This window comes from Schistocerca nitens, chromosome 5 (assembly GCF_023898315.1).
Source record: "Schistocerca nitens isolate TAMUIC-IGC-003100 chromosome 5, iqSchNite1.1, whole genome shotgun sequence".
Taxonomy (NCBI): domain Eukaryota; kingdom Metazoa; phylum Arthropoda; class Insecta; order Orthoptera; family Acrididae; genus Schistocerca; species Schistocerca nitens.
The window spans coordinates 256,314,752-256,328,392 of NC_064618.1; the positions used below are offsets into that span (position 1 = coordinate 256,314,752).

Here is a 13,641-nt window from a genome sequence, read left to right on the forward strand (position 1 = left end):
TCGTTTTCCTCTGATTGTTTAATTGGTGCGTGTTGTTCTTTGTTTGTTTGCTCTGGGATGTTTGAGTCAATTACTGTATTTTCTTCTTCTTCTGATTGCACATTATTTTGTTCCAGTATTTGTTGTACTTGTTGTTTGATGTTTTCTAATTCTGACTGGGGTATCCTGTAATTTTTGATTATTACACGGATCTGATCAGCTAGTCGTTGTTCTGTTAAAAATTTTAATTCTGGGTATCTGGTAATAAATGTTGTGTATACTTGTGATCTGTATCCAGTTGTGTTGGTTCCTAGGTTTGTTGCTTGGTAATAACAGAACATGAGGTGTCGATTAACTTCATCTGACCATCTCATCCTCTGTCTTTGTTTTCCTTCTAGGGTGGTTGCAGGAAGCATATCCTGCAAAACACCTCTATTTGGATTTAAATCCTTTTCCAGTTGGCTAGCAGTGTCGTTACCATTGTGGGCGGGCATAGGGTTCAAGCGTCGTCCCCGACCATGACGGCGCTTGTCCGAGGCTTCTTTAGTTCTGTCCTGAACCAACTAATCACACTAAAAGGGGGGTTAGCCCTATTAGTGGTTTGTTCTTTTCGTCGCCTTTTACGACTGGCAGAACATACCGGAGGCCTATTCTTTTCCCGGGCCTCCACGGGGATTATTATTATTATTATTATTATTATTATTATTATTATTATTATTAACTTCTTTTTGAAATTTTGAATTCGTCCAGCGAATGCAGTAAGGTCGACGTTCCCTGCTGTTTTGGGGTGGCATTATGCGGGGCCGACGTACGCCGCTGGTGGTAATGGAAGGCACCGTAGCGGGTGTACGATACTTGAATGCAATCCTCTCACCAATAGTGCAACCATATCGGCAGCATATTGGCGAGACATTGGTCTTCGTGGACAATTCGCGCTGCCATCGTGCACATCTTGTGAAGGACTTCCTTCAGGATAACGGCATCGTTCGACTACAGTGGCCAGCATGTTCTCCAGACATGAACCCTACCGAACATGCCTGGAATGGATTGAAAAGGGCTCTTTGTGGACGACGTGTCCCACCAACCGCTCTGAGGGGAACTACGTCGAATCGCTGTTGAAAAGTGGGACAGTAAGCCATGATGAATACAGGTATGCATCAATGCAAGAGGACGTGCTACTGGGTATTAGAGGTACCAGTGTGTACAGCAGTCTGGACCAGCGCTTCTGAAGGACTCGCTGTGTGGTGGTACAACATGCAATGTGCGTTTTCATGAGCAATAAAAAGAGCGGAAATGATGTTTATGTTGATCTCTACTCCAGTTTTCCGTACAGGTTCCGGAACTCTCAGAACCGAGTTGATGCAAAACTTTTTTGATGTGTGTATTAGGACTTCTAAGAAAACATTTGGAGCGGTGTTGTTCAACTTTAAGTGTATCAAGCTACAGACAAAGTGTGGCACTAATGCTAACTAATTCTCTGGTTTTACATTTTTCCATGTTCAGTGCCCCAAGCCAAAAATATATTTTCTGTCAACTGAACTTCTCTCGCATGTGGTAACTAACACTGCGCGAACCTGTAATTTTTTCATTGGAAAATTTACATTTATGAAAGAGAGTCTAATATTCCTAAATATGGTTAGTACTTGAGCTGATAACACAGATCATAATTTATCACTTCAATAACTCGTCACTTTTCGAACGGCGCGACACACAAAACCGCTGGCAGCGAGCAGACTCACCCTGACGCACATCTCTATCTTGCGCACTCGCGCCGGTCCGAACGAGGCAATGTGGGCCATGGTGAACTGGCCGCAGTCGATGATGTAGACGTCGCCCGGCGTCAGGTCTTCCGCCAGGCGCACCTCCAGCATCATCAGGAACAGCTTGACGTACGCGTCCGGGTTATATTTCGACAGATCACTGACTGCCCCCAGCGACAGATGGACACGGTACCCCTCTGGTGTGAGTCGTGGCATCGGAAAAAGCATCCTGTAAGCGAAAAAAACGTACACATGTACTTCACTAGAGAAATAGGTGCCGTAATTTGGCAGTTATAAAAGTTAAACATTTCTTTACATTGTCCGCAGTTACTTGCTGATATGTGATTATTCACTATTTCTAGATATATTCTGGGTTGCCTGGGTAGCATTATGCGGGGCCGACGTACGCCGCTGGTGGTAATGGAAGGCACAGTAGCGGCTGTACGATACGTGAATGCAATCCTCTGACCGATAGTGCAACCATATCGGCAGCACATTGGCGAGACATTGGTCTTTGAGATACAGAAAGTATTTGAGATACAGAAAGTTTTCGCCATTGGCTAATTCAAGGTCAACCAGCATTCCAAGAAGGCCGACATCGGAATTCAACTTGTAATGGAAATGGGCATCGTACCTTTCGTATTTAACCCTAAAGATATAGTTCACCGTAGTTTCATGATATTTGACACGAATGTGTAGTTTCTAGTCAGAAGCTATGCTTGCAATTACTTCGTTTGTGTTAGCATATTCTTCAATGAACCATTTCCATTTTCTGTCATTACTCTCATCCGACAGGAAACAGTGGTAACACTGACATCATCATCATCATCATCATCATCATCATCATCATCATCATCATCATCATCATCATCATCATCATCATTACCACAACCACCATCTAACTTCTCGCGTAATTATGGCTCACTAAGGGTGTCTGGTAAAAAGTGAATGCCATCATTTATAAATAGAATAAGAAAATATATTAAACTACAGTTTCAGGACTGGGTTGAGGCAAAAGCCTAATATGATCCAAGATACAACACTTCCCGTTGTAATTTCGGGTATTTACAAACTTGCGTATCATTATCATTATCTCTCGTTTCCCAGAACCTCATGTTTCGGCTTCCTAGTGTAAAATAGCATAAGTTAAGGTTTTTCTACAATTTGGAAACAAAAATTTAGAATGAATTGTCACTCTGCAGCGGAATGTGCTCTGATACGAAGCTTAGTGTGAAGTTTGGAAGGTAGGAGATGACATACTGTAAGGCTGTGAGGCTGTGAGGAGGGCTCGTGAGTCGTGCTTGAGTAGCTGAATTGTAGAACACTTGCGAGCGAAAGACAAAGGTCCCGAGTTCGAGTCTCAGTCCAACACTCAGTTTTAATCATCCATGAAAGTATTGTTCCCAAATTATTGAAATTTCATTAATTTCATTATTTTTGCATAAAAATGTTGGCATGTGTCCATCGTAAGTTAAAATAACAAAATTAACTTGAAATTATAATTGTATTAGAATTCTCTGTATGTGAGTACAAATTACTTTCGTTAATTATTTAATATTGTAAAAATTTTTAATATAAAACTAAGACATTATCAAATCTCTCTATGTTCAAGAGAATCGCCCCACAAGTTGACGCCACGTGGAATGTCAAAGTAGTAGATTTCTGTACTCTGTTTCACTGGTATTTATGCCTTGTACTCAGATTATATATGGTTTTAGTTCTCTTGTCGAGGTTAGCAGCAGTTTTGTACCAATGAGGACGATGTCATGATCGGGAGTAAAATCAACAGTGAATCAACATAAATAAGATTCACAGTTTATTTCCAACTGGGGCTGTGTTAAAAAAATTGGGAACTTTTCTGGAAATGATCATCCCCCTGAAGAACAAGTTGTTAACGAATTTCAGGTAAGTAATATTTTCTTATCCGATTTATTTGATTCTTCAGAATTCTTAGTATTACAGGCAGTGAAATACTCAAATTTTAATCGTATTCTGTGAATAATCAGTAGCAAGCTACCGAGAATTAAAATCCATATTTGAACTAGTGAACCACTACGGCATGGCAAGGGTAGCATAAAATACACTACTGGCCGTTAAAATTGCTACGCCACGAAGATGACGTGCGACAGACGAGAAATTTAACCGACAGGAAGAAGCTGCTGTGATATGCAAATGATTAGCTTTTCAGAGCATTCACACAAGGTTGGCACCGGTGGCGACTCCTACAACGTGCTGACATGAGGAAAGTTTCCAGCCGATTTCTCATACACTAACAGCAGTTGACCGGCATTGCCTGGTGAAACGCTGTTGTGATGCCGCGTGTAAGGAGGAGAAATGCGTACCAATACGTTTCCGACTTTGATAAAGGTCGGATTTTAGCCTATCGTGATTGGGGTTTATCGTATCGCGACATTGCTGCTTGCGTTGGTCGAGATTCACTGACTGTTAGCGGAATATGGGTTCAGGAGAGTAATACGGAACGCCGTGCTGGATCCCAACGGCCTCGTATCACTAGCAGTCGAGATGAATTACATCTTATCCGCATGGTTGTAACGGATGGTAAAGCCACGTCTCGATCCCTGAGTCAACAGATGGCGACGTCTGCAAGACAACAACCATTTGCACGAACTGTTCGACGACGTTTGCAGCAGCATGGACCATCAGCTCGGAGACCATGCTGCGGTTACCCTTGACGTCGCATCACAGACAGGAGCGCCTGCGATGGTGTACTCCACGACGAACCTGGGTGCACGAATGGCAAAATGTCATTTTTCAGGATCAATCCAGGTTCTGTTTACAGCATCATGATGGTTGCATCCGTGTTTGGCGACATCGCGGTGAACCCACATTGGACAATTATATTATAGCAGAACTGACATGTGATTACATTTTCACGCAATTTGGCAGTATAGTTCCTGAGAAATCAGTACAGAGAACAACCACCCCTGGCCGTAATAACGGCCTTGATACGTCTGGGCAAGGAGTCAAACTGAGCTTGCTTCCCATACAGCTTCAACTCGATACCGCAGTTCATCAAGAGTAGTGACTGGCGTATTGTGACGAGCCAGTTGCTCGGCCACATTGACCAGACGATTTCAATTGGTGAGAGATCTGGAAATGTGCTGGCCAGGGCAGCAGTCGAACATTTTCTCTATCCAGAACGACCCGTACAGGACCCGCAACATGCGGTCGCGCATTATCCTGCTGAAATGTAGGTTTACGCAGGGATCGAATGAAGGGTAGAGCCACGGGTCATAACACATCTGAAATGTAACGTCCACTGTTCAAAGCGCCATGAATGCGAACAAGAGGTGACCGAGACGTGTAACCAATGGCACCCCATACCATCACGCCGGGTGATACGCCAGTATGGCGAAGTCGAATCCACGCTTCCAATGTGCGTTCACCGCGATGTCGCCAAACACGAATGCGACCATCATGATGCTGTAAACAGAACCTGGATTCATCCGAAAAAATGACGTTTTGCCATTCGTGCACCCAGGTTTGTCGTTGAGTACACCATCAAGGGCGCTCTTGCCTGTGAGGCAGCGTCAAGGGTAACCGCAGCCATGGTCTCCGAGCTGATAGTCCATGCTGCTGCAAACGTCGTCGAACTGTTCGTGCAGATGGTTATTGTCTTGCAAACGTCCCCATCTCTTGACTTAGGGATCGAGACGTGGCTTTACGATCCGTTACAGCCATGCGGATAAGATGCCTGTCATCTCGACTGCTAGTGACACGAGGCCGTTGTGATCCAGCACGGCGTTCCGTATTACCTTCCTGAACCCACCGATTCCATATTCTGCTAACAGTCATTGTATCTCGAGCAACGAGAGTAGCAATGTCGCGATACGATAAACCGCAATCGCGATAGACTGCAATCCGACCTTTATCAAAGTCGGAAACGTGATGGTACGCATTTCTCCTCCTTACACGAGGCATCACAACAACGTTTCACCAGGCAACGCCGGTCAACTGCTGTTTGTGAATGAGAAATCGGTTGGAAACTTTCCTCAGGTCAGCACGTTGTAGGTGTCGCCACCGGTGCCATCCTTGTGTGAATGCTCTGAAAAGCTAATCATTTGCATATCACAGGATCATCTTCCTATCAGTTTAATTTCGCGTCTGTAGCGCGTCATCTTCGTGGGGTAGCAATTTTAATGGCCAGTAGTGTATGTGCCATAGAGCATGTTATAATAAATATTTAGAAACCGTGGCGCTGGAGGAAGGGCAACAGATTGACACATGGGAGTTTAGCTTAGATTAACACCAGTGCATATATTGTTGATGGGGAAGTAAGCTTGGAAGCAGCTGACTGGACACCGAGCGAGGAAGGTGGTGCTGCGAGTCAAGAAATGTAGCCATGCCATAGGATGGCAGAAATCTCTCTAACATAACAGTGACCCATCGTGTTGCTTGTCTTTTGTAGAATGGAAGCAAGAACAGTCATGACCGTGTCTACTACATGCATATCGTTTTCCGAGCTATTTCCACATTAACCTTCTTTATTGTAGACCCTTTGTCGAATGCCCAGCACAACGACGTGGAAAACTTACGCTTTGGAGCACCACTGATGGACTTCAGCCACTTAGGCATCTACTGAATTACGGGTACTCTTAACATCAAAACTACCTCAGGATAATAGCAGAGATCGTACAGAAAATTTACAGTATATTTCAAATGCAATATTGAACAAACACAACGTGCCGCAAAATGTTCGGTAACTGATGGTTTACAGACCGGATCCACACCACTATTGGTTTCAATCCTGCCCGCGGAAGGAGTTCATGGGGGAGAAAGGCAGGCGCTGCAGAAATTTTAACGGAAATTCCCAAGACAACTGTTGTGAAACGGGGTATGTAAATAAATGATGTTCTCTAATCTTTATGTCGAGTGCACAAGCCCCATTAATACTGTTAGCGCTCCCCCCGGAGTTGTTCTATATGCCCCTACTGATCTGAGGAGCATATTTCGCTGCTCTCTTCTTACAGCCATGGAAGGCATGACCCGCGTGAGCCTGTGAGCCCAGACTCCTGACCCGTATTCTGCAATTGATGTCAAAATACTGTGTGAGTACAAGTTGCATGGTACTGGGTCAAAAAAGGGAAACTGGGACAAAATAATTGAACTAATGGGGATTCACCTGGGGAACAAACTAGAAATCAGACGTAGCGGGGAGGAGCTTCGGCAAGAAAAGTGGGACAATGACGACACCGGTCGTAGAACACACGAACTACTGTCCAACATGGGCCGCTGGTGGCCGAGCGGTTCTGGCGCTACAGTCTGGAACCGCGCGACCGCTACGGTCGCAGGTTCGAATCCTGCCTCGGGCATGGATGTGTGTGTTGTCCTTAGGTTAGTTAGGTTTAAGTAGTTATAAGTTCTAGGGGACTTATGACCTCCGCAGTTGAGTCCCATAGTGCTCAGAGCCATTTGAACCATTTTGTCCAACATGACACGTATCACCTGCACAGGCATGAGGACCACTTCCCAATATTGAATAAATTAGCAAACGAAATTTCACAAAAATTCCTAAAGGAATTCCTACGGAACAACAACTAAGATCTCACATTTCATACCGACCTGACTTAGTGCACTTGTCCTGTTCCACCGAGGCGTGGACTTGGCCAGCCGCTTCATGGCTGGAATCCGCCATGTCTGGGATTAGGGAGAGGGTACGCCTTTCTTACCGATTCTGACACTCGCCGGATTTGACATAAGATTAAATATTAAGTTAGATCTAGGATAATCTAGGATAGTAACACTAGTGTAGTGCTGCAGCGATCAGCCACTCCGGACCAGCCCGGTGCCAGGGGCATGTTCACCGGGATTAGCTCGGTGAACACGGCCAACAATGTAGGTTTATACAGGGTGTTACAAAAAGGTACGGCCAAACTTTCAGGAAAAATTCATCACTCACAAAGAAAATATGTTATGTGGACATGTGTCCGGAAACGATTACTTTCCAAGTTAGAGCTCATTTCATTACTTCTCTTCAAATCACATTAATCACGGAATGGAAACACACAGCAACAGAACGTACCAGCGTGACTTCAAACACTTTGTTACAGGAAATGTTCAAAATGTTCTCCGTTAGCGAGGATACATGCATCCACCCTCCGTCGCACGGAATCCCTGATGCGCTGATGCAGCCCTGGAGAATGGCGTATTGTATCACAGCCGTCCACAATACGGGCACGAACAGTCTCTACATATGGTACCGGGGTTGCGTAGACAAGAGCTTTCAAATGCCCCCATAAATGAAAGTCAAGAGGGTTGAGGTCAGGAGAGCGTGGAGGCCACGGAATTGGTCCGCCTCTACCAACCCATCAGTCACCGAATCTGTTGTTGAGAAGTGTACGAACACTTTGACTGAAATGTTCAGGAGCTCCATCGTGCATGAACCACATGTTGTGTCGTACTTGTAAAGGCACATGTTCTAGCAGCACAGGTAGAGTATCCCGTATGAAATCGTGATAACGTGCTCCATTGAGTGTAGGTGGAAGAACATGGGACCCAGTCGAGACATCATCAACAATGCCTGGCCAAACGTTCACAGCAAATCTGTGTTGATGACGTGATTGCACAATTTCGTGCGGATTCTCGTCAGCTCACACATGTTGATTGTGAATCGATGAAGTACAGTACATACTGACGAAACTAAAATGAGCTCTAACATGGAAATTAAGCGTTTCCGGACTCATGTCCACATAACATCTTTTCTTTATTTGTGTGTGAGGAATGTTTCCTGAAAGTTTGGCCGTACCTTTTTGTAACACCCTGTATAAACGCTGGAACATCTGTAACGCTGCAGGTAAAGTAGACTAGCATAAGTAGCAAAAATAGTCAAACATTGGTAACCTAAGACATAGCAGTAGTGCCCATAGTGCATGAGTAAAGGAACTAATATTCTTAGAAATAGGCTGCAGTAATAATAATAATAATAATAATAATTTTATCGTATCAATTAGGACCCACTAATTTTTTAACGTGGTGGGTTGTTCATGTATCGTGTATATTGAAGAATAAAGAATTTTTTTTTAAATGAAAAAGAAATTATGTCCATGACGTGTAAATAAATGTAAACATTTCAACATGGGGTGAACATAAATTAAATCTACTCTCAAAACCGCGTATTTCAAAGCATTATGTATTGACGTAGCGTGTCGGGGAAAGCGGTGCCATTCAAATCGATGCGCTACCCTACGAACACTAACGTCAAGGGCGTTGAAGTTTTGACTTCATGCGATAAGAGGGCTGCTGCTGTGTCACGTGCTGTGACGGCCCGCGAGGTTAAGCACCTAAGTGAATCAGGCCCGCGGGTCACCAAAGGTTGCCCCGTGTCTGCCGTAGGTGTTCGTACTCCCATGGTATACACGAGCCTTATTCACTTTCCTGTCACAACATTATCATTTACCGTAAGATATGTACGAAAGTCGTCCACACTGGATACCTCAAGTACATAAATTTTATGAAGTTTGTTTTCTTCCTAATGACAAGAATACTTCGGGAAAACCCAAAATATCGTTAGATAGTAAAACATCCGCAAATCACCCAGGCTGGTTGACACCTCATAGCAGTGGTGGTTATGAATGATATCTGGGTCTGTTTCACACCGGTGTTCCCGTTAAGGGCAGGCCCAATGACTCAGTATCGCCACATTTATCGCCATCGATGCTAACTGTGGTTCGCTTTATTATCCTTTTAGTACTCCTAACTATTCTAAATCTATCGCTATACGTTTGCCATTGAGGGGACAAAAATGTGTATTAAGAAACAAAGACAATGTGAGAAGATTATATTCATTATACAGTGTGTTTCAAAAATGACCCGTATATTTGAAACGGCAATAAAAACTAAGCGAGCAGCGATAGAAATACACCGTTTGTTGCAATATGCTTGGGACAACAGTACATTTTCAGGCAGACAAACTTTTGAAACTACTGTAGTTACAATTTTCAACAACAGATGGCGCTGCGGTCTGGGAAACTCTATAGTACGATATTTTCCACATATCCACCATGCGTAGCAATAATATGGCGTAGTCTCTGAATGAAATTACCCGAAACCTTTGACAACGTGTCTGGCGGAATGGCTTCACATGCAGATGAGATGTACTGCTTCAGCTGTTCAATTGTTTCTGGATTCTGGCGGTAAACCTGGTCTTTCAAGTGTCCCTACAGAAAGAAGTCACAGGGGTTCATGTCTGGCGAATAGGGAGGCCAATCCACGCCGCCTCCTGTATGTTTCGGATAGCCCAAAGCAATCACACGATCATCGAAATATTCATTCAGGAAATTAAAGACGTCAGCCGTGCGATGTGGCCGGGCACCATCTTGCATAAACCACGAGGTGTTCGCAGTGTCGTCTAAGGCAGTTTGTACCGCCACAAATTCACGAAGAATGTCCAGATAGCGTGATGCAGTAATCGTTTCGGATCTGAAAAATGGGCCAATGATTCCTCTGGAAGACATGGCGGCCCAGACCAGTACTTTTTGAGGATGCAGGGACGATGGGACTGCAACATGGGGCTTTTCGGTTCCCCATATGCGCCTGTTCTGTTTATTGACGAAGCCGTCCAGGTAAAAATAAGCTTCGTCAGTTCAAATGGTTCAAATGGCTCTGAGCACTATGGGACTCAACATCTTAGGTCATAAGTCCCCTAGAACTTAGAACTACTTAAACCTAACTAACCTAAGGACATCACACACACCCATGCCCGAGGCAGGATTCGAACCTGCGACCGTAGCAGTCCCGCGGTTCCGGACTGCAGCGCCAGAACCGCTAGACCACCGCGGCCGGCAAGCTTCGTCAGTATACTAAATGCTGCCCACATGCATATCGCCGTCATCAATCCTGTGCACTATATCGTCAGCGAATGTCTCCCGTGCAGCAACGGTAGCGACGCTGAGGGGTTGCCGCGTTTGAATTTTGTATCGATAGAGGTGTAAACGCTGGCGCATGAGACGATATGTGGACGTTGGCGTCATTTGGACCGCAGCTGAAACACGGCGAACGGAAACCCGAGGCCGCTGTTGGATCACCTGCTGCACTAGCTGCGCGTTGCCCTCTGTGGTTGCCGTACACGGTCGCCCTACCTTTCCAGCACGTTCATCCGTCACGTTCCCAGTCTGATGAAATTTTTCAAACAGATCCTTTATTGTATCGCTTTTCGGTCCTTTGGTTACATTAAACCGCCGTTGAAAACTTCGTCTTGTTGCAACAACACTGTGTTCTAGGCGGTGGAATTCCAACACCAGAAAAATCCTCTGTTCTAAGGAATAAACCATGTTGTCTACAGCACACTTGCACGTTGTGAACAGCACACGCTTACAGCAGAAAGACGACGTACAGAATGGCGCACCCACAGACTGCATTGTCTTCTATATCTTTCACATCACTTGCAGCGCCATCTGTTGTTGAAAATTGTAACTACTGTAATTTCGAAAGTTTGTCCGCCTGAAAATGTACTGTTGTCCCAAGCATATTGCAACAAACGGTGTATTTCTATCGCTGCTCGTTTAGTTTTTATTGCCGTTTCAAATATACCGGTCATTTTTGAAACACCCTGTATAAGTAATACACTATATTTGGAAACCCTTAATTTACATTAGAACACGGACAACATTCATTTGTAGCATGCCATATCCAGCTGAAGGCACTCACTCATTGATCCAGAAGAGCTATCAAATTGGGATGGAGCGTGATATATCACTCGCTGTTCCAAATAGTTCCAGAAATTCTCTCACTGATTGCAGTCGGTTAGTTCAGCGGGTCAGTCGTTGAGCCAAAAGGTGCCTGAGCCTACGTCAATCCAGTAAAGTATGCGTGCAGCCTGTGGGTACGGTTGTTGTTGGAGTATCGAAAACATACTGAACATGAGGATGTAGAAGAAAGGGCAACACGGTTTATCAGGAACACTGAAGTAAGAACCCTTACTGATGTTCATTTTGCTCATTTGAAAATAAGCAAATAGTGTTTCGTAGGACCACATTAAATTTCACCAGTATGCCGTTTTCCAGTTTTGTTTGACGCTTTGAAAATGTGGAGCTTTTTGTGCAGCTAAGCGCAATGGTCTTTTTAAGGTATCTGACTCAGACTGTCTATTCCAAGTTCTCTCTGACCTGCAATCATTGACATTTCCTGTCGGCTTGTAAAATGAGGCATAGCATTTGCCTTCGGTCCTCTTGTAAGGTGGCAGAAGAAATGGTCAGATTCACACTTTTAAAAAACGCAGTGAGAAGGTGAAGATGATACCTAGCATAAATAGACAATTATGACAACATTTTCCTATCAATACGTAAGCTTTCGAAATGTGGTGCTACAGAAGAATGCTGAAGATTAGATGGGTAGATCACATAACAAATGAGGAGGTATTGAATAGAATTGGGGAGAAGAGGAGTTTGTGGCACAGCTTGGCTAGAAGAAGGGATCGGTTGGTAGGACACGTTCTGAGGCATCAAGGGATCACCAATTTAGTACTGGAGGGCAGCATGGAGGATAAAAACGTAGAGGGAGACCAAGAGATGAATACACTAAGCAGATTCAGAAGGATGTAGGCTGCAGTAGGTACTGGGGATGAAGAGGCTTGCACAGTATAGAGTAGCATGGAAAACTGCATCAAACCAGTCTCAAGACTGAAGACCACAACAACAACATGTAAGGCAAAAAGGGATGGCAGTCAATTGACAGTAATTAACACACCATTCCTATACAATACATGTCATTGAGCGGAAGGTAGAACAGGGAATGCAAGTCGAGTCGCTTTTAGTTTTGAAAAGCCAGCTCCACAATGGCGTAGCGAAACTGCGCTGCGGGAGTTACGCCGGCGACCTCTTAAAGGGATGGCAGGAAAGAGGACAGCGATCCCGGGCAAGGTGATTCAAGCTGGAGGGCTGCCTGTAGCGAAGGCATAGGTACAAGAGCAGAGAAGCTGCTTTAGAAAACTGCCTTTCGAAATTCCATCGGGATACAAACAAAAGAAAGTGACGCATTTTCGTCCAGCGAGTGCAACACATGGAAAGGTCAGTGTACTTTAGACGTCTGGAATGGGCACAAAACGTCCGATTGGCGTAAACTGATTAGGAAGGAGATAACTACTGAAATTTCTACGTAGTTTGATAGAAGGGACGTTGCGATTGGTAGAGGGTGTTTCTACAAAATGAGAAGAATGCTCCTATGGGTCAAAAAAAGTCGTGACATGAAAAAGGAAACCAAGTGGATGAAGGCAGTCTGCCACAAGTAGGACAAGAGAGAAATTTTGGGGGACTCTTCTCTGAACTGGCGTCAAGTGCAGAACAGAGCGCTTAACGCTCCGTACGACGCTCAGAAGAAATTGGTGTGGACACTGCGTTCAAAGCGGCTACACTCCTGCTAAAATTAGCTGTAGCAACATTTAGCTCCAACTGTGGAGAAACGAACCAGTCAAATTCGTTTACTGTTCTGTATAATACGCACACTGCTCCAACCATGCGCGTGTATATCGCCACATAATAAGACTAGGGCTGAGTACATGTTTTCTCGCCTAAAGAGAAACATAGCGAAAGTTTCTGCTGGAAAGTTCAGCGAAGGCCAGATTAGTTTTGTAGGAATTTCAGTGCGATAGAGCGGCCTTGCAGACAGCAGCATGTCGCAGGCGTAAGGTAAATACCGCGTGCAGAGGCGTAAACTTTGTTGGTTTACCAGCTTGCATCCAGTGTAAACTCGAGCGGCCTTGGGTAATCTTGCACTCAAAGTTGTCACTTGGCTAACCATCCACCGTAGACTTGATTGTCATCCTAAATAGTACCGAACTTTGAACCGGAATCGGACGATTTTCGTAATACTGACCAACATCATAACGTATGTGTAGGAGCAATTTTGTAAAGAAACGTCCAATTAAACTTCCATATTATTGTGCTTA

The 13,641-nt window shown here is 44.5% G+C and overlaps 1 protein-coding gene across 1 annotated transcript in view; it reads right to left on the reverse strand.

The window, feature by feature from the left end:
• Positions 1-13,641, reverse strand: part of LOC126259704 (alpha-tocopherol transfer protein-like) — a 122,738-nt gene that overhangs the window by 36,214 nt on the left and 72,883 nt on the right. Inside the window, exon 4 of the mRNA XM_049956676.1 lies at positions 1,719-1,968. Coding sequence (XP_049812633.1) covers positions 1,719-1,968 — 250 coding nt within the window. The remainder of the gene's footprint in view (positions 1-1,718; positions 1,969-13,641) is intronic.